The 20,159-nt window shown below is 39.2% G+C and overlaps 3 protein-coding genes across 4 annotated transcripts in view; 1 reads left to right on the forward strand and 2 right to left on the reverse strand.

Moving 5' to 3' along the window:
- Positions 1–10,431, reverse strand: part of Elp1 (elongator acetyltransferase complex subunit 1) — a 56,217-nt gene extending 45,786 nt beyond the window's left edge. Inside the window, exons 1-6 of one of the 2 annotated variants that reach the window (XM_027943006.3) lie at positions 10,274–10,431; positions 6,943–7,147; positions 5,679–5,831; positions 4,011–4,092; positions 3,182–3,262; positions 1,011–1,096 (exon numbers count right to left, since the gene is read on the reverse strand). In XM_027943006.3, coding sequence (XP_027798807.2) covers positions 1,011–1,096; positions 3,182–3,262; positions 4,011–4,092; positions 5,679–5,831; positions 6,943–7,092 — 552 coding nt within the window. In that variant the 5' untranslated portion in view covers positions 7,093–7,147; positions 10,274–10,431. Of the gene's footprint in view, positions 1–1,010; positions 1,097–3,181; positions 3,263–4,010; positions 4,093–5,678; positions 5,832–6,942; positions 7,148–9,992; positions 10,128–10,273 lie in introns of those variants that run through there. The other variant, XM_071600822.1, reaches the window with a different exon arrangement.
- Positions 10,432–10,489: 58 nt separating this feature from the next.
- Abitram (actin binding transcription modulator) lies at positions 10,490–17,490 on the forward strand. Its single transcript, XM_027943013.2, has 6 exons — positions 10,490–10,841; positions 11,845–11,896; positions 12,607–12,736; positions 15,459–15,535; positions 15,650–15,719; positions 15,810–17,490. Exons 1-6 carry the CDS (start codon positions 10,748–10,750, stop codon positions 15,945–15,947), a joined length of 561 nt encoding a protein of 186 aa, XP_027798814.2. The 5' UTR covers positions 10,490–10,747; the 3' UTR covers positions 15,948–17,490.
- A 374-nt stretch (positions 17,491–17,864) lies between these two features.
- The window catches only part of Ctnnal1 (catenin alpha like 1), a 61,400-nt gene continuing 59,105 nt past the window's right edge, over positions 17,865–20,159 (reverse strand). Inside the window, exons 16-19 of the mRNA XM_071600823.1 lie at positions 19,996–20,052; positions 19,738–19,851; positions 19,012–19,095; positions 17,865–18,882 (exon numbers count right to left, since the gene is read on the reverse strand). Of these exons, the coding sequence (XP_071456924.1) occupies positions 18,817–18,882; positions 19,012–19,095; positions 19,738–19,851; positions 19,996–20,052 (321 nt within the window). The 3' untranslated portion in view covers positions 17,865–18,816. The remainder of the gene's footprint in view (positions 18,883–19,011; positions 19,096–19,737; positions 19,852–19,995; positions 20,053–20,159) is intronic.

Below are 20,159 nucleotides of genomic sequence, written 5' to 3' on the forward strand. Positions count from 1 at the left end.
ACTTTGCTTACAACTACTGTTCTGAAATAAAACTTACGCTTTTAAGTTCTAAAAGTTATGTAACCACTAAAATAAGGACAGTAACTATTATCTCAGTGCCTAAACTCTGTCCTGTGCCATTTCACATACACTACTGCTTCCCAAACACAATCCATAAGGGATGTCCTTATGTCCATTTTACAAATAAGAATACCAATGATCAGAAATGTTAGAAAACTTGCGAAGGTCACACAGCTACTCAATGTCTAACAAAGACATATGCTACCTGTGGGGGTACCTGACAATATGCCATAAGATACACAGGGTATATCTTCTTGGCACATTGATTTTACTCAGTGGTAATATTTTAAAATTAATGCTCTTGAAAGTGCTTATATTGTATAAGTTTCTAAAACAAAATAGTTTCTAAAACCCTAATGTGATTGCAGGCTCTGCGGCTACTTCTCCAGGTGTCCCCAGAATGTACTACGTTCACATATGTTCTTCGAGGGTCTCTACACTAGAAGATTGAAATGCAATGTTTGGGGCCATTAAGACACCAGTGTGTGAGCTTAAGAATGTTCTATTCCAATAAAAAGGAAAAAAGAGTTTCATCCAACAGGAAAAATATCTAGAAAAAGAACAAAAAAAGAAAGAAAAAATATCAACATCTAGAGGAAAAGTATGAAAACACACATGTGAATGATCAATAGTTAGTGAGGGATAGTAGTCTCTCTGGAGAGGACGGGGAAGGCATCAGAAAAGGCTACCAAGGAGGCTTCCTTTCTATTTGTCAGGTTTCTATACTTAAAAAATCACACAAAACAACTGGCATCATCCAGGGGCGGAAAAAAAGGATCTTTATAAAGAGACTCACTCCATGAGGGTTCTGAACAGTTACAGGATCACGTCAACAACAAAGAGATCAGCCCATTTATTGGCCTCTAACTGGTGACTTGGGAGTTTTTGCTGGGCAGTAAAACTTCCATTTATTCCAATCAAGGTTCTTTAAACCCTCAGATCAACCTTACCAATTGCATCTGAAAGGCTGCTTGCCTGCCTTCTGATCCATGGAACTGTGTCTCCTTCTTGCCCCATCCAACAGTGACAAACTTGCCTGCAGAACAATTTGTTCAGAACATGCAAGACAACCAATAAGATGAGTGAAATAAAATAAACGCAATTTATCATTCTTCACAAAGTCAGCTCCTGACAATTACTTGGATCCTCTAAGACCTCTCAATAAACTGATCAGCAGTCAACTGGAAAAACCCATGTTCCATCTCATATACAGTGGTGATTTGTAGAAATTTGAAAGCTATTATTTTGGAAAGCATTTAACTGTCACCTTATACACTCTAAGTTCCCTCTATGACACAAGACCAACAACCTCACCCTCACTTAACACATTAAGAAAAATGAAATACGAAGAATTTACACAATATGTCCATGGAAAACAAAGCAAAAAACCCCTCAAGAGCTGAGAATAAAATTCTAAATTCCAGCTTTAAAGTAACCAAATGTATCCAACCTTCCTTCTGGTGGAAAAGGGCACTACAGATCTCAAATCTAGCTCCTCATACAGACTTAAAGACTGAGATCCCCTTATGGCAAAGCCAAAAATCAGAACACAAGTGTCTGCCATCCAGGGTGGGGTTCTTTCTAAATATAGTTTCTTTTACATAAAATATAAAGTCAGAATTGCTGAAACAAAGAAGCTCTTCTGTTTCTAGAAGTGTGATCCAGAATCCATCTACAAGAGGTAGTATGATAACGGACCTGAAAGCATCAGCCAGCTGCAGGACCCAAAACTTCCCTCCTGCTGTTGATTCTGATTCTGATGAAGCAGGACTGTTCATAATTTCTGCAAATGATCGGTGAACATGACTGTTTCCTGTCTGCTTTGCATGGGCTTGTTCCAGCACTACAGTACATCAAAACACACCCTGGTGCCGTGTGCAAAGATCAGTGCTTATCCTAGTGCACACCTGTGGGCTTCTATCTGCAAGTTTCCACAGAGAAGTAAAGGACCAAGGAGTAAAGCAACAGAACTTTCCCAACGGGATCAGACAACAGGAGATGGGATTACAGCAGGGATCTGCAAGTTGCAACCTAACACCTGCATCACAGACAAGCTACTGGGACACAGCTGCACTTTATTAATGTCCACCACTGCTTTTACATTGCAACAATCAGAGTTGAATAGTTGCAATAGATTGTAAAGACTGTAAAGCTAAAAACATATGCTAACTCTTGACAAAACAAGTTTGTCACCCCCTGGATAAGAGGAGTTAGAATTTTATTCTCTTCCCTTCCTTCTGCTATCCTAACATCTACACACAATATCAACACTCCTTACCCACTTTTTAATTATCTATAGCATCGAACACACTGTTGGATTCATAGTACCTACTAAAAAGTTGTTTCTGAACATACTGTTTTTTGAATAACTAAATAAGTAGCAGTTGTCTAAATATTTCTCAACTTGGTGGAGCAAGAAGGAATGAGGTTAGACCTAGGCAACAGTTGAAATGCCTTCTCCCCCAAAACCTCTTGTCAACTGGGCTCCTTCCAGTAGGCCAGAGCTTTACGCATCTCCTCTCACCTCCCTCCTACAATACTCATACAGCCTCAAAGCCTAAATTAGCTTGGCCAGATCTTTGCAAGAAAACAATCTGATTGTGTTCATGAAGTTGTAAATACAGATCTAGTAGAAACAAAAATTTAAATCTTCTCTATCTAAATCTTCTTTGATTACCTCATTAGTTGTCATCGCTTTAACATCAAGATGAGTTTTAGTATTGCTAATACTAGGGTAATAATACCAGCTTACATGTATCCCACCTCTCTTGTTTTTTTCTTCCCAAAACTGTACTCTGGAAATGCTCTCCTTATTCTAGCTTTAGACAGACCCTTTCAGCTTAAGCCTTTCCTAGGGTTAGAGCAACAATTATCTAGGTGACCTTAGGCACAGATTTCCATCTCCTGGATTATCAACAAGGCCAACCCTGACCTGGAGAGGCACCACAGTCAGCCTTTTAAGATCTGAGATGTGCTGAAGGAACAAGGCTTAGATCTTCACTTTGTTGAAGATCCAAGCTGTACAGTTTTTCAGGCTTATGATGTGGCTATTAGTGTAAAAATAAATGACTAAAACTGAGGAGGAACTTTAGGTCACAAAATGTTCCCAAGTTGTACTCACTTTCACCAAAATCATCCTGGTGGATTTGCTGCTCCATGATTGGTTCAAAGTCTCTTGTCATCATAATCAAGGTCTGTTGACCTTAGAGGGGAACAAACAAGAATGATTTTGTTTTTATGTAACAAAATGTCATTACACAGGCATCTGTGGCACTGTACGCTAAACCAAAATGGAGGAGGAGTTATAGTCAGAAGCGGGCAGAGAGAATGCATACAAAAGTTTTTGACTAAAAAAAAAAAGCTTTATCAGTCACCTGGTGCTTATCCACAGATATTCATGTGTGTAAAACTGAATACAAAAGTCCACACAACCCCCGCCACTGATTTCAACATTCCCAGCTTCCAGACATCTCTTCACTATCTACCTCAGCAGTTGACACTGCTTTGCCATGCTCATCTGGAACAAAGAGATTCAAGGAAAAAAAACAGGAGCACAAAGGGGTTTTTAGACTCCATTTACACCAACTCTTACTCATGGAGTAGATTAAAATAAATAATGTTGAGGGCTGGGGTTGTGGCTCAGCGGTAGAATGCTTACCTAGCATATGCGAGGCCCTGAGTTAGATCCTCAGCACCACATAAAAAAAAAAAATGCATTGTGTCCAACTACAATTTAAAAATATTTTAAAAAAATAAAAATAAAATAAATGTTTAAATTTTTAACTGCAACTGTGGACTTGGTAGCCACCACAGGCTTCATGACTTGTTTCCTATTCCTAAAGACCAAAAAAAGTTATATTAAATACCTTTTTGTAACTATACAGAGATAAAACTTCAGTCAGAAAAACATTCACTCCACACTATAACACAGGCACCAAGGACCAGCTCACCTGTGGCAAGAAGCACCAACTCTTGGTCAGGACTCCAGCTCATGACAGAGATGCCACTGGCCACACTCCCAACACATTCCAACTGCAAAGAGGAAAATTAAAAAGGGAAGTTAGAACACTAGTGTTTGTTGGATAAATTTACCTTCATATGCTTGTTTTCTGTTTTGATTGAGGCCATAGTAGGGACACTAGATGAAGGAAAATTTATCCAACAAACATGTCTTCAGTAACCAGAATGATATTAGGCACAAGAGTTAAAGTGGACATCCCTCTTCCCCAGAGCTGTCTCAGGAGGGGGAGAACACCACGATTCTAGGTCTCTAGGAAGCAAAGTGGGTCTCAGAAGGAATGACAAGCAGCTCAAGAGAGTCCAGCAAAGTTTTTTGTGAAGTTCAGAGTGACAACAAAAGGAGAAGAGAAAGATCAGGAGGAAAAACACAGTGTTGAGACACAAAGGCATAAAGGGCAGTTAAAAATCAGCTGTTCCCAGAGCCTAAGGTCCACACCTACATAGGAATGAGGGAGGCATGAAGGTGAAAGGCAGCATGGGGAACAGGGAGTTAAAGATCTTATAAGGCAATGAAAAACACAGACTCAACTTACAGATAATCAAAAAGTCACAAGGGGACATGAAGGCCCCATTAAGTGGAGATAAATGGAGGTGAGTTATCAGGAAAAACTATACAAACTGTTTTGAATGTTAACACCTACATTTTAAATATGAGAAATATAAAATTGTGATAGCTTTTGATACTTTTCACCATGAACTAAACATAAAGCTTATTAATAATGTTCTAAATGCAGTGGTTAAAAATAAAGATGCCATATTTAGACTGCAAGGGTTCAAATTCCAGTCTGATCACTATGTGATCGTAGCATCCTTATGAAGTTCTCTGTGCCCCAATTTCTTCTTCTGAAGACTAGGAAACAACAATCTACCCCCAGAAGGCCAGAATGAAGAACAAATAAAGTTTTACATGAAAAGCACTTGAAAAAGTGTTTTGTTTTTGCAATTGCACATTGCAAATATTAAATATATGTAAGCTGGTATTATTACCCTAGTATTGGCAATACTAAAACTCATCTCAATGTTAAAGAGATAACAACTAATGAGGTAATCAAAGATTTTAAACGCTGAGGTGATTGTAATTAGAATTCTTGTAGTTAAAAGGTTAAAATGGAAATTCAAAAATTTGACTTCATGGTAGAGAAAGAAGCAACTGGTTGAAAATCTATCTCTGCTGGTAGTCTTAAAATATGCCTGCAATGATAGTATATCACTATAGCGCTTGTAGTTCAGGGACTCTACAGATAGTCCACTAAAATTTATAACAAAATATTTCAGACTTCCTAAACTGGGAAATAAAAATTAGAACCTAGGATGAAATTTTGACCACAGAATTTCAACCATATACCACACAGAAATGGTCAGTTTTTATTGTATTTAAGTTCTAATTCAGAATGACCCAATTGTTTTGATCAATAGATGCATTAGACAAAACTGAATTTTTGAAAAACCCTGAAATACAGCTAAAGCCTTTCCTTATACAAAGAAATACACAATGGGAAGATTCTAATTTGCAAAGGCTTAAATATTATCACTATGGATTGAAAACCTCAACTCAGTTGGGGATGCTTGTGATTTCCTCCTCACTAGACTCTTCTCACCTGGTGTGTGCCGAGATTGCAGAGTACGACGTCTCCAGAGGCTGTTGCCACACACACAGATTCCTGATCCAGCAAGTCCTGAATACCAACAATGCAGCCACTTCCATCCTCAGGAAGAAAGCCTTCTGCCACCAGAGGAATTTCATTTTTCACCTTTCGCCAAAGCAAACACAGAAGCAAATTAACATAGTCTACTCTGCAGAACAATCATAAGTACCAGAAATAAAATATTCTCTAATGCTTCTTTCATAACATAAAAGTTTTAAAAATTTGTTTCTAGATTAAAGCCCAAAATTTCATTTGAGAAATATTATAACTCTATCACTTTTAACAAGAAAAACAGGCAATACGGCCTTCTTGCCAAACACAAAACAAACAAAAATAAGAAGTATGGTCTCTTTTAATGTGTCCAATAAAACAGCAAACCAAATACTGTGGCTTTTCTCTTCTGGTATTAGGAATAAAATTCAGGGCCTTTGTGCATGAACTGGGCTTTATCCCCAGCTCCATAATTCTCGTTTTCTAAGACTTCTATAATAAGGGGGAAAAGCAATACAATGTAATTTCCCAAAACACATAAATAGCAAAATATAACAAGGGAATATATCAAAACCAACTCATGCAACCTTCAGAAAGTTACACAGTAAAATCCAGCACTGAAGATTGGGATTTAGCTGGCCCAAACATATTTTCAAAAAGTACCATAGACAGGGCCTGGGAGTATTGCTCAGTGGCAGAATGAGTGCTTAGTATGCAGAGGCCCAGGGTTTAATCCCAGCACCACAGAATAATAAATAAGTAAAATTAAAAAGTTCAGGGGCTGGGGATGTGGCTCAAGTGGTAGCGCGCTCGCCTGGCATGCGTGCGGCCCGGGTTCGATCCTCAGCACCACATACAAACAAAGATGTTGTGTCCGCCGAAAACTAAAAAATAAAAATATTAAAAATTTAAAAAAAAAAAAAAATTAAAAAGTTCAAATTTTCCTGTGCATTCTTAGGTGAAAACCACTGCTATAATAGTTCTTACACAGTAGAAAGGGTAAAAGGGAGGCAGCCCATGTAAAATATAAAGTAGCTTAAAATAGTAGCAGAGGTTACTATTTAAGTTATATCTAGTATGCTATCTATAAAAAACAAATGGAATGTTTATTAAGGAAGATGTAAATTCATTAAGATATAAAAGAAGACTATTTGGGGGAAAAAAGTCTGAAAGAAAACAAATTAAAGATTATGTCAAATGCTAGCATTTTCCATCAATAACTTACTTCTCTTGTGACAGGATCTACTTCTATCAGTCCATGTTCTGAACCAATGAGCACTGTTCCTTGCTCAGTTCGGAGAGAGAAGCACTGAGGTTTCCCTGGTGCTTGAATATCCCTGAACTCCAGAGTCTGAAGCAACTTTAGATTTCGCATGATGAAGCAATGCTCAAGAGGAAAATACAAACTTCCCTTGATGAAGCATTAATTCCTAAAAGAGAAAGGAACAGCTTAACAATGGCAAATGATCACACTCACATAAAGTCTAATGATTCTGGTGGGGTAGAGAAACAGTAGAAAGAACAAGCAAGAGAGAAAACTTCTATGAACATACATCTCCGTGCAGATATGCGGCAGCAAACTTACTGCAGAGCTCTGGTCTACAAACTGGGGAATTCTGAAACCTATTTTCTACTCTCACTCTGTAGGAAGGCCAAGAGTCTCAACTTCAGTTTTTTCTTGAAAAAAATATTTAAATATCATTTAACTCCTAAGGAAAGTGGAAAAACACAAAATAAATGGGAAAACATTTTATTTTTGCATATAGAATATATTTATAACCTGACAGATTTATGAAGTTATAAGGAAAAAAGATATCCCGTTGATTAGAACTATATAAAAAGCTATGTATGAGGGCTGGAGATATAGCTCAGTTGGTAGAGTGCTTGCCTCGCAAGCACAAGGCCCTGGGTTCAATCCCCAGCCACACACACACACACACACACAAACTATGTATGTATACTGGCAATTGAAAGGAATCTGTAATAAAACAACTTTCATATTCACCAAGACACATTTACTAGTAAACTGCTTTATATACACAAAAAATAAAAATTTAAATAAAAGCACTTACTTTTATCGAAAAGAAAATATTGTGAAATGACAAGTTTGCTTAAAAATGATGACCAACATCTTGAAACATTTGATGGCCTGATGGAAATACTTAAAGAAACTTCATTTTCCTGGCCAAGCTTTTACCAATGCAACAGAAAAGATGAGAAAAGCATGCTAAATATGACATCTACTTTGTCTGGAAAAATCAGACTTGCTTTAACACTCAACATTATCTAAGTAGGAAAAAAATATCAATGTGCTGGGTATTTATGCTTCAATCCCTTTAAGGGTTATGACTGAAGTCTGTACATGTTAAGGATGGCAATTACACAGGTCACACTGGCCTGTCACCTTAATCCAAGGTGAATTCTCTCATCTTGGCATCTCATGCATATGACACTGAAAGAATAAAGATGAATCAATCCTTATGGTATTAGGCAGATGTCAAGTGTAATAGGAATAATATAATATATGAGGATTAAGAGAAAGCAAGATCATACAAGGTGAGAACCAAAGCAAATAATGAATGGCTTTATTACATTTTGGTGACGTTATATTCAAGAACTTCTGAAAATTATTTGAACCAAATGATACCATGCAGGTTTTTCATTTAAACATAATTACATAAGGTGTGGGATTTTCAAATCATAAAAATCACGTCTTTTATCTTTAAAGATGGCCACTGGCATACAACTGAAAGGCGGATGTGAGAAGAGAGAATGCATGGCAAAGGAAGTAAGCCAGGTACAGAGAGCAGATAAGGACAGGCAGCAGAGGCCACTGTGCAGAGTGTCCTAGCGGGTTTTCACACTGGTTTATCTGATACTCATGCTGTCACCTCTTAAATGGGAAGTTAAAGCAAAAGAAAATGACGGGATTTTTTCCTATTATCTTGTAGTTCCTGTCACTTTCACCCCAGTAATGGGCCTTCACCCTTGAAGGGGCCTTCTATCCCCCTCCCCATCTCTAGCACTCCCAGAATCAGCCCCATCAATTCCAGCCCCAGAGGCGGCCTCACCCACCTCCAGGCCTCTGAAATCCAAACCAGGGGCATCTCCTTGGAGTTACTGAGTTAAACACCTCAAGTCTGAGGCTTTGCAGTGCCTTTGTGCCAAGGTTTAGGACCTGATGTCTCCAGCACTGTCCCTTGTTTTGACCCCCGACCTAGCTGCTTTATTCAGCTTACCTTTTGTCACTGCACTGCTCATGTCACTTTTGGTTCCTCCAACAAGCATTTAACTAATTCTTCACATTCAATGCTCCTGAAATACTGTGTGGTTTCTACTTTTCTGACTGAACCCTGACAAACACAGCAAACAACTAGGGTTCTGTGATCACCATGTTTTCAAAATCAGTGAGTTCACAGCTAGCCAAAGCAAGCTCATCAATCCCCTCCACCCTAATCCCTTTAGTCTGAAAACAAACTTTCTGAAATTTCCCACCCACCACCCTACTCCCTTACTTTTCAGAGGAAGGCATAACCCCTGCTCTTTTAAGACTAGGAAAGGCACAACCTTCAAATGCCCCAGGACCTTGGCATGTTAGTACTCTTTGACATCTGCAACCTCCAACTCCCCTGCCTCCACAGATTCAACTTATTCCAGCCCTTCAAACTGCTAATGATGCCTCCACAGCATTGATCAACCCTGGATCTCCGAATTTTCTGAAAGCTCCTTCATTTTCTTCCTTTGCCCTTCACCTACCAATCTCTGGGCTAATCACTGTACCCATGACTACAAGTACTAAGTAGATAGCTACTATGATGATCAGATAGACTAAATACCTAGTCCTGACTGAACTTGTCTCAATTGCTTTAAACCCACATTGTTAAGCCCATGTTGTTATCACAAGCATATCAAAAGCAATGTGAAGGGCTTGCTATTCTTCCACAAAACAATTCATCCTATTTGGGGAATTAGCGTTTTTGCCCTGTCCCCATGCTAAAATACCTTATGCTACGATCCGGTTTGTGACATCAAAACTCGCTAAGTGCAAGGATGTGAAGATAAAGATTACACAGTCACTGCCACAACTGTTTAGCGGGGAAAGGGGGAGTAAGCCACATAGTATGCCACACTGGATGGAGAAGCACAGGAGACACTACTTACACTTACACACACACACACACACACAAGAAAATCTCAGACGCGAGAAGAGGACCCACAGCACAATTCCCGAACCTCCAGTAACTACTGCCTTCCACCGTTGATCAATCAATTCACCTTGGGCAGTTATTATCTATTCCCTGCAAAGAATCCGCAGGCTGGGTTGAGCGCAGCAGAACAGCAGCAAGTCCCGCCCAGGCTGCGACGCCCCGAAGCGCCCCAGATGGCCGCGGGGGAAAAGCCTGCAAGAAAATTCAAGGCTCGAGGGAAGAGGTAGCCCACGCCGCACTCGGCTCCTGGTCTGCAGCGGGCCTCGACGTGCACAGCACCAGGAAGCCTCGGGGCGGACAGGGCCCGGTCCCGTGCCGCAACTGCAGTTACTGCGCACGAACACTCACCTACGCGGCGCTCCGAGGCCCGCAGTGTGCGCACGCGTCTCCGTCTGGGCAACCAAGCTCTCGCGGTGCGCGCTGACCCTCTCACGGTGATCACCCGACCTCAGGTGTAGACGCTAAAACGTGGCTGAGCAACAAACAGTGCGACCAAGACTCAGGAGCAAGGCGGCGCGGGCGTGACGTCACGCAGCGCAAGGGGCGTGGCCAGGCTGGGGGGCGGCTCCCCGGATCAATAGCCGTGGCCTTCTCCGTAGGAGCTGGAGCATCCGCGCTGGCTTCCGTCCTCCTGCACCCTCTGTTTTACTTGATCCCCAACTTGACAATGGAACCCACGCACGGTAATTGACAGTGGGCGGAGCCCGTGGGCTAGGGAGCAGCGCACGTGCGCATCACGCGAGCCGCGCGCCGGAAGGACTTCTCTGGCCAAGACCTGCAAAGAGGAGCCGCAGGACTGGGGCCACGGCGCGGGAGGTCGCCATGGCTACAGAGCCCGCGGCCGCCGAGCCCGCGACTTCGGAGCCCGCGGTGCCGTCGCTCGTGGATCGTTACTTCACTCGCTGGTACAAAGCGGGTAAGTGCGGGAAGAGGGCGACCTCCGCTGCACCACATCGGCCTGATGCTGCAGGGACTACTGGGACAGATCGTAAATCACGCGCGCCTCCTGGCGCTTCCTCCCAGCATCCGAAGGAGCCGGACGTCAGTGCTCCCCTCCAGGCCGCGGCAATGACGTTTGCAAAGACTTGGAAGCCTGAAATACAGCCGGGCGCGTTCTAGATTTGGCGAGTGCCCTAGGGTTTGCTTGTTTGACTTTGCGCAGGCTAAACAGGTACTCCAGGCAGTTAAGGTCCTTGAGTTCCTGGGGAACTTGAGGGGCTATAGAAAGAAAGATTCTATAGATCCTATAGAAAGTAGCCAGTTCCTTAAAATTAGCAGGTAGAGGCAGAGGGATGTAAACATGCAGAATCTACAGTTTTGTTATCCGCTGGTATTGTCCATTTTGCCATACAGAACCAGGCATTCCTGTGGTAGTGTTTTGTGTAACCTGTAAATATCAGTGGGAGGAGCATCACTGGGGACTCTAACCTAATCCCTACTTTCTCCCTTTCAGTCAGGAATAATGGGTGTCCTCATTTATATTATAGCATGTTTTTCTGTTGGTCGAATTTAGGGTAAACAGCCATCCTGGTTCACACAGTATTGAGGGATTTCCTGGAATGTGAGACTTTCTTTGCTAACATCAGGATAGTTTCAGAAATCACCACCAAAACAAAACAAAACAAAAGGCCAATGTAGGATAAGGAATGTGACACTGATTGTATTTCTTTAACAGAAATAATGGGTATAATCATTTTAAAGTGAGGACAAAAGCTACAAGAAGCAGGGGTTTATCACCTTAACATTAAATAAGTGATTCTTGTGGGTCTGGTTCCATTTAAATACTTTTTTAAAAAAAAACTTTATATTTTTTAATTGATTATCTTCATAATTAATTTATCTCAGTGAAACAAAAAAAAGTATCATGTAATGGTAGTAAATATTGATTTAGCAACCAACAAACTTATTTACTCTTCTAGATGTCAAAGGAAAACCCTGTGAAGATCACTGTATACTACAGCACTCTAACCGGTAAGCCAGTCAAAAATTATAAATTATCAAAGACATTTTCTTTTTTTCTGGTATTTAACCTGGTATGGTCTTGGATTAAAGAGCTTATTAGGGCTGGGGCTCAGTGGTAGAGCGCTCGACTAGCACGTATGAGGCTTTGGGTTCAATCCTCAGCACCACATATAAATAAAGGTATTGTGTGCAACTACAACTAAAAATAAAATGAATATTTTTTTTTAAAAAAAAACTTATTAAATGAACATCACCAAATTACCTTCCACTTGTTGAAATGGTATTATTATAGGAGTTTGGTTGGCAGAAATTGAACATATAATTTTGATTAACTAAACACTCAAATGGAACACATCTTCAGTTATCTGCTACCTAAAGTAGCCACTGCCAGAGCCCACGGAGACCATCACAGTAGAGGCATGTGTGGTATGCTGTATACACAGGAAGACCTTACTTTCCTCTCTTCTACTCCAGTGCTACCTAAATCCCTGTGTTACTGTTCACTTTCCTAGAAAGGAAATTCAAATCCACTCTCTCATCTATTATTGAATTTCCCATACTGTAGTTAGGCTCTAATAATAGCCAAAGGAAAAAGAAGGGGGATGATAGTTTTACTAAACAAATGTCAGTTCATATAGACTAGTGCAGGTGGGAACAGTGTTACAGGAGGAATAATTATACCAAGAATTAACACAGAATCAATTTTTTTCTTCCTATAGAATATGTGTCATCACATTGGCAGAATCTCATCCAGTTCTTCAAAGTGGAAAAACAATTAAAAGCATTTCCTATCAGATCAGTACCAATTGTAGCAGACTTCAGAACAAGGTCTCTGGGAAATTTAAGCGGGTATGTCCCTATAATTCTCTGATTATTACCAACAAAAGTCCTCTATATTCATGATATAATAGATCTAGTCTACCTTAAGATCCAGATATGTATGCTCAGGAATGTGTGTATCCATTCTTTTCTGGAAGTTCAGGGTGTTGATTTTAAGATACTCCAACCACAAAGAAATTCTCTCAACAACAACAAAAAAATAGGTATTTCAGGAGGTGTGGTATCTATCATGTTAGGTTCTATATCACCACTCCTCTTGTCCCAACTCTAATACCAAAATAACAAGATATTTTGACTTTTCTAGACTTACTAAACTAGTATCTCAAGTTATATAAAATTTAAGTGATTATTCTTTACCATGTTTTCACATGTAAATTAAAAGAAAAAAATCCTGAAACAGTAGGAAAAAAAATCAGTCTGAGAAAATAATGTGGTGTTAGCTTCTTACCATTTTTCCACACTAAAACATTACCGGTCAACACATATTTACCCATGTCTTTCACCTCCACTACCACCCAATGCTCAGACAACATGTTCTCTTGATCCTCTACAACTCTAGGCAAAACAAACTCTCTAATAAAAGAATATCATGCCGAGTACAATTTAATTACATATTCAAGTGTCCTAACAAACCCATCGGACTGGGAAAGTTTCTGCAAATTATGCTTACTGTTCCAGGACACTGTAATAGCATGCCTTATAATTCCTGACTTTTCAACCAGAAACAAATGGACATTAAAAAGCATGTACCTTTCTTAAAAGAAAAAGTCTACAAATACATATAATAGTTAATGCTAATGGATCTCTTGTCAGTGTCCAAAATAGCAACACTACTGTTATTAACAAAGAGCAAAGGACCTGCATACTGAACCCAGTACAGATAAGTTTTAATTGTATATCAACTGCTAATCATTTACTCTCTCAAGGGAGGTGATAAGAATGGGTCAAAGCACTTCTCTTTTGATACAAGCCCAATTGTAGATAAGCCCTCTGGAACAAGTTCCCACTTCCTACTTCCCAAAAGTGGAGAGTCACAGTGACACCTGTATTTTGAAATGAAGTCCCCCCCACATCGCGGGGTGAAACCAATGTAGTAATAGTCTCTGAATACCATGCTGTCATGTTTTGAGAGGTAAATTAAAAAGTCATAAAGAACAGTATCTTAAATGCCTGTTTGCTACAGGAAAAGTTCCTGAAAAGAATAGGGCAGCACATGAGACGTGCCTGCCCTGACTCTCATGAGCCTCCTTGTAGGTATTTGTCAGACCTCCTCAGATTCCTCCATCTAATGGGAGTGCATGCAACATTAATCTTGACATCACAAACAGATATGTGTATGGAAATGTGGTATTGATTTAGGGGTTACAGGATAATAGGTAAATAATTTTTATGTGGCTAATTAAAACTCTTTTCCACATTTCTCTTAAATGGAATATTTTAAAATTTTATTTGTTTTTAACTTTTTGCAGGACTGGAGCTGGAACCCAGGAATGCTCTACTACTGAGCTAAATCCCCAGCCCTTTTAATTTTGAGAAAGTCTCGCTAAATTGCCCAAGCTGACCTTGTAGGAACTTGCAGTCCTCCTGTCTCAACCACTTGAGTTGCTGGGATTACAGTACACTCAGCTTGTTATTTTTTTAAATTAGAAAAGTCAAAAGAAAAAAAAAAAAAGAAAAATCCCTTCTTCAGAAAGTCTGAGTGATTAACCCTGATAAAGAGGTTTCTTTATTAAGTTCTAATGTTTTTACATTAGGTAGGAATCTTTTTTTTATATTTATTTTTTAGTCTTAGTTGGACACAATACCTTTATTTTGTTTATTTTTTATGTGGTGCTAAGGATCCAACCCAGGGTCTTGCACATGCTAGGCGAGTGCTCTACTACTGAACCACAACCCCAGCCCCTAGGTAGGAATCTTAATGAAATTAACTTTGAACACTATGGCTATCATACCCTGTCATGTTGAATTTTATATTATTATTTGTGGTAGATTTTCCCACATTTTGAAATCTTTACACATAACTATTTGTAACTTTCTCACTTACAGTTGAGAAAATACATTATTAGTCTTGTTTCAGTCAGCTTTTTTACTGCTAAGACCAAAAGACCTGATAAGAATAATTTTAGAGGAAGAAAAGTTTATTGGGGGCTCATGTTTTTCAGAGTCTCAGTCCAGAGATGGCTGATTTTGTTGCTCTGGACCCATGGCAGAAGGGTATAGAGGAGGAGAGCAGCTCAGGACATGGCCAACAAGAAGCAGAAAGAGCCCACCAGAGACAAAATATATACCCCAAAGGCATGCCCCCGGTGATCCACCTCCTCCAGCCACATCCTATCTGCCTTCAGTTACCACCAAGATCCCCATTAAGCAGATTAATGCACTGATTAGGTTAAGGTTGTCACAACCCAATCATTTCACCTCTCAACTTTCTTGCATTGTCTGACAGTCTTTTCGGGGACATCTAATATCTAAAGAGTAACAAGTTTATAACTAAATTACCTGTTATCACATATAGCTTAGTCAACTGTTTAGTATAAGATTGGTACCAAGCACATAGTAGGCACTTAGTATGTAAATGTTTGAATACATGAATGGTTTCCATGTATTTAAGTGATTTTTATTTAAATTAACACCAGTTTCAGAAGTAGATTGTATTTTAACACTAAGGGGTGCCTCTCAAAGGAAAGTGGAATGTATATCAATTAATCACCTCGCCCTTCTCATTTCCTAGGGGGCACAATTTCTAACAGAACTTGCACCTCTGTGTAAGATTTACTGCTCAGATGGAGAGGAATATACCATATCTAGGTGAGTAACTTTTTAACCACAATTTAGGGGGAAAGCCACAAATACCTTCATTTACTTAAGGAAAAGTAACTATAAAAATTTGTTGTTTCTTAAAAATAATTCTTTTTTAAACAGCTGTGTTAGAGGACGGTTGATGGAAGTGAATGAAAACATTCTCCACAAACCATCTATTCTTCAAGAAAAGGTAAGAAAGAGGAGGAAAATATCCCATTCATGTACCTTTCTTCAGCCCTTGAATCATTTGACAGTATTAAATATTCTGTTTCTTTTCCAGCCATCTACTGAAGGCTACATTGCAGTTGTGTTACCCAAATTCGAGGAGAGCAAAAGCGTAACAGAAGGGTTACTGACACAAAAACAATACGAAGAGGTCATGGTGAAACGCATTACTGCCACAACAGCTACATCATGAGGATGAGATGGAGTGAAAAGTGCTGTAGGACACTTACCCACCCTGGCCTCAAAACGTCAGTGCACTAAAAGAGGAAACCCAGAGTATGTGAAGCATACTCAGCACCCGCCATCAGCTAGGGAGGCCTAATCCTTCCTGTCACCTAGTTTCCCTTTTGTCTTCATCCTTCAAGATCTGTCCTGCCTGGGGACTCATTATGTTGTCAACTGACAAGCAAGGGATGTTTTTCTGATTAAAAACAACAAATCTCTTTCAGGAAAATTGGAAAATGGAAAAATTTTAGGTAGCCAAGTAAAAGCAATTTACCTACCATACCTATGACGTAGAGGAATACATGCCATGTATTTATCATTATTGCCTGAGTTTTCTGTCAGTTTAATATTTTTATTTTTTTAGTTGTAGGTGGACACAATATCTTTATTTCATTTTTATGTCTCTCACATTCTAGGCGAGCACTGCACCACTGAGCCACAGCCCCAGCCCTCAGTTTAATATTTTGAAAAACGGTACCCAGCCTTTCTTCAGTGACATTACCAAAGTCTCATCCCATCCCTTTTGCTTCAACTCCTCTGCCTTTAGGTTGTAGGAAAAAAATAGGAGTGCTAAGTATATCTTCATGGCTCCTTATGGAGCTGGGCCTCCCCTCTACAAGGAATGAGATCTCTAACACTGACTTCTTAAATTGCAGACACAAAAAAGGCTTTGCTGGAGCTTTCCTAGCAAATGGAAATAGGACAGTGTTCATCTGGTTCCTGCAATACATAGGTTGTAGTTCACTCGGTCTCACACATTTTAGGTACAGTTAATGTCTAGCACAGAAATGACAGAATAATTCGCCCAAAGGCATAGATGCCTTTGAACCAGAATAAAGAATTTCACAAACTAGGGGGAAAAAAATCCCACTGAATGTATGGTTTAACTTTGAGCTGGGGGGTGTTGCTCTTTGGTGGAATGCTTACCTAGTATGCATGAGGACCTGGGTTCAATCCCAACCACCACAAAAAACGGATTATGTACTAAATTTACATGATTTCAAAAAAGAACTTCACATCTTATTTAAGGGATGCAACACATACATACATAGATATACAAAGGGAAAGAAAATCACTTGATGTGTAGGTTCCTTTGGTTCTTTATCCTCTGATGCTGTTGAAATAATGCTGTCCCTTTCCCATCCCCACTCACGCTTCCATGAGAATATTCTCAGGTATCTAAAAGAGTATTTTGTAAATAAAACTTTAAAAGTTTTTTTTAGTTCATAAGAAAAAATGTCTTTAAACTTGAATGTCAACATGACTGTCCTCTATATATGACCCCTGACAGGTAGCAACTCCTACAGTGATTGTGCTGAACTGAATATATAAGCACAAGCCAGGAGACCCCCCGCCTCAACATAAACACTGATTCTTGAAGTCTTCATACAGCAATACTAGAGATAGGAGAACTGGGTGTCTTATTTTACAAATTACATTATATCATTCAATTTTTATTGTAATTTGAGACTTTTGGTTTCACAGAATAAAAATCATGTTTGATGACTTGATTATTTAAATAGGTATTTTATGAAGGTCACTAACAGCTGAGTGCATCCCATCCCCCCCATGACTATAGTAAAAATATTTGACAAATACCAACTAGCTAGTTGGTGACAGAATGATTCTTTAGACTCTTTTGTGAACATGGATTGTGTTCACTGACACAGATAAAGATCATGATCATCAGACCAGCTCATATCTACTGCCTTTTGCAATTGATGACATGACTGATTTCAAAATGAATTTCAAAGTGTTGGGGCATAAGCTGACACCATTCCAAAACAGCGTTAACTGTATAGTATCACAGGGAGAAAACCCATAAACCAGATCCTTCAGTCAAAGACCCATCCCACAAAAACAGAAAAAGCTTCAAACACTAAAATTAAAAATACTCAAAAAGATGTTTATTTGTTTTATGATGAACATTACCATGCCACATATATAAAATATATTATTATTCAGAATTTAAACAGTTCATTGGTTCCAGTGTCCTTTTAACCTGCCATTCTGCCAACTAATAATAAGAAGGGTAGTTAGAAATTGTTTTATAAGCCAGTAAGAAAGATTTAGGATTCCACCTAGTAGGGTACATTGGCCAACTATGCTAGAACTAGAACCAAAAGAGCTACCTTTGGCTGGGAGTGTAGCTCAGTGATGAGAGCTTACCTAGCATGCACAAAGCCCTGGTTTTGAGGGCTGCAAAAAATTTTAAAATCCATCTCCTCCAGGAGTTGCTCCAGGGTTTTGTGAGTGACTTCCATTACCTGCCTTAGAGAAGGGACACATGGCATAATAACCCTTACACTGTGAAATGCTTGTTAGAAAACCACTGCCACTAGCATGGGTGGTCTGCTAGGGCATCCAAGGGGCCCCTGTCATACATGGATAAGGAATGAAGGAAGAGACCAAAGGTTAAAGGAAAGCCCTGTGTTCACCCAGGTTACTGTATATTTTCTCCTGAAATTGGGATTCTAGAGAATAAGCTTAAATATAATAGTTAAGGTACAATATGCCAAGTTGAGCCCTTATTCAAAATAGCTTCTTTGGATTCAACTGTCATTAAGACAGTCGGAGATATTTGGTTTAATGTTTAAAGAACATTATTAATGCAATGTCACATTTTAAAATCGTACTGCAGTTAGAATTCTAGCAACTACCGTGGCATTTATTAGTTGTCAGAAAGCATCACAATCTGAAGATCAGAAAATAAAGCAAGATTTCAGTGCTGTTTTCATTATAAAACTGTTGAATTTCTGAAAATATAAAGAGTCGTTTGTTTCTTAAAAATGTCAGCTTTGCCACATGATGTTCCAGAGATCGGGCCCCAGAGCTTCTCAAGTTTTTATGTCCACAGCATCTTTATTTGTAACTGAGACCCATCTGTTATTTTCCATCTGAAGCTGGAAAAGTTAATGACAATTAGTTTCTGCTTTACTCTGAAACAAAAAAAAATTAAGTAGTAACTATTATTTTCTTTTGCATTTTCCTTTAAGCTAATAAAGTGAGTTTAATATAGAAAACTGCCTCACCTTCTTCAGCAATTTGTAGCAAAGTGAGAGAAGGTGGATCAAGAGCGCCATCATGGATCTTGTCTTTGTAATACACTTATCGACCTACAGTGACAGAAAGCATGCAAATTAGATTCCAAAACTGGTACTTCTAAAACTTTATCATTTATTTGGTTTTAAAGTGATAACATTTTTCCACTGTGGAAATCTAACATATTGAGAAAGGTATAAATGTATGATCAGACTCGAAGTGCAGAACATAGGACAGGGTTTGTTGCCCAGATCTCATGCCTGTTTCATGAACCCCAGGAAGAATGGGTGGAAAAGCAATTCATCTACCTCCAGCTCTTTAGGAATTTTTTAAAGAGCTCTAAGTAGTGGCAGGGAATCCCCCACTTTATAATTCCTCCTGCTCTGCTCTGTGGACATAAGCCTACATTCCCTCAGATAATTTATGGGAACCCAGACTTAGGCGTTTGTGCCTTATACTCAGGGTAGCTGCTCTGTGTTATGGAATTAATCTATGTTCAAAAAGCTAATTTAATTGGTTAGCCTGTTCCTTGGGGTCAGTTATAACAGCAGATAATAAATAGATAATAAATGATTTTTTTCAGTCAAGGAACGAAAAATGGAAATTAGCCTTCTATATCCTACTTTATTTTAAGAAAAAGGACCTGGAGTAACTTGATGAAAAACAGGTGTACAAGTTTCTCAAGTGTCTCCTTGAGTAATCCCCCTCTCTTTTACCTTTAGAAACATTTTATTCTGCAAAGATGCTTTAGTTACTGTCTGGAGCTGGTGGCATAGAGGAATTAACTTGTTTATTTCCAGAAGAAGCATAAGCTTGTCATCATCTTTCAGCTGAAATATAATTTAGGAAGTTACAACAACCCCATCAAAACTGCATCTTTTAATACTTTAAATACCTTTATATCTTAATATATTCCCAAAGTGGGTATACATGATACCACCACCAGTACTAGACAGGGAGAAGGCAGGTATTACCTGTTTTGAAAAAGCTTGTACACTTGAAGTAAGCTTTAAACCCTCTGCAGCAAAAACCTGGTAGAATGAAGACAATCACTATTTTAGATAGATGTCTTATGGGTTGGTAAGAAATATACACATTAATATTTTCATATAGTTTGAAAAATACGACCTAGACATTA

This window comes from Marmota flaviventris, chromosome 13, assembly GCF_047511675.1.
Source record: "Marmota flaviventris isolate mMarFla1 chromosome 13, mMarFla1.hap1, whole genome shotgun sequence".
Classification (NCBI taxonomy): domain Eukaryota; kingdom Metazoa; phylum Chordata; class Mammalia; order Rodentia; family Sciuridae; genus Marmota; species Marmota flaviventris.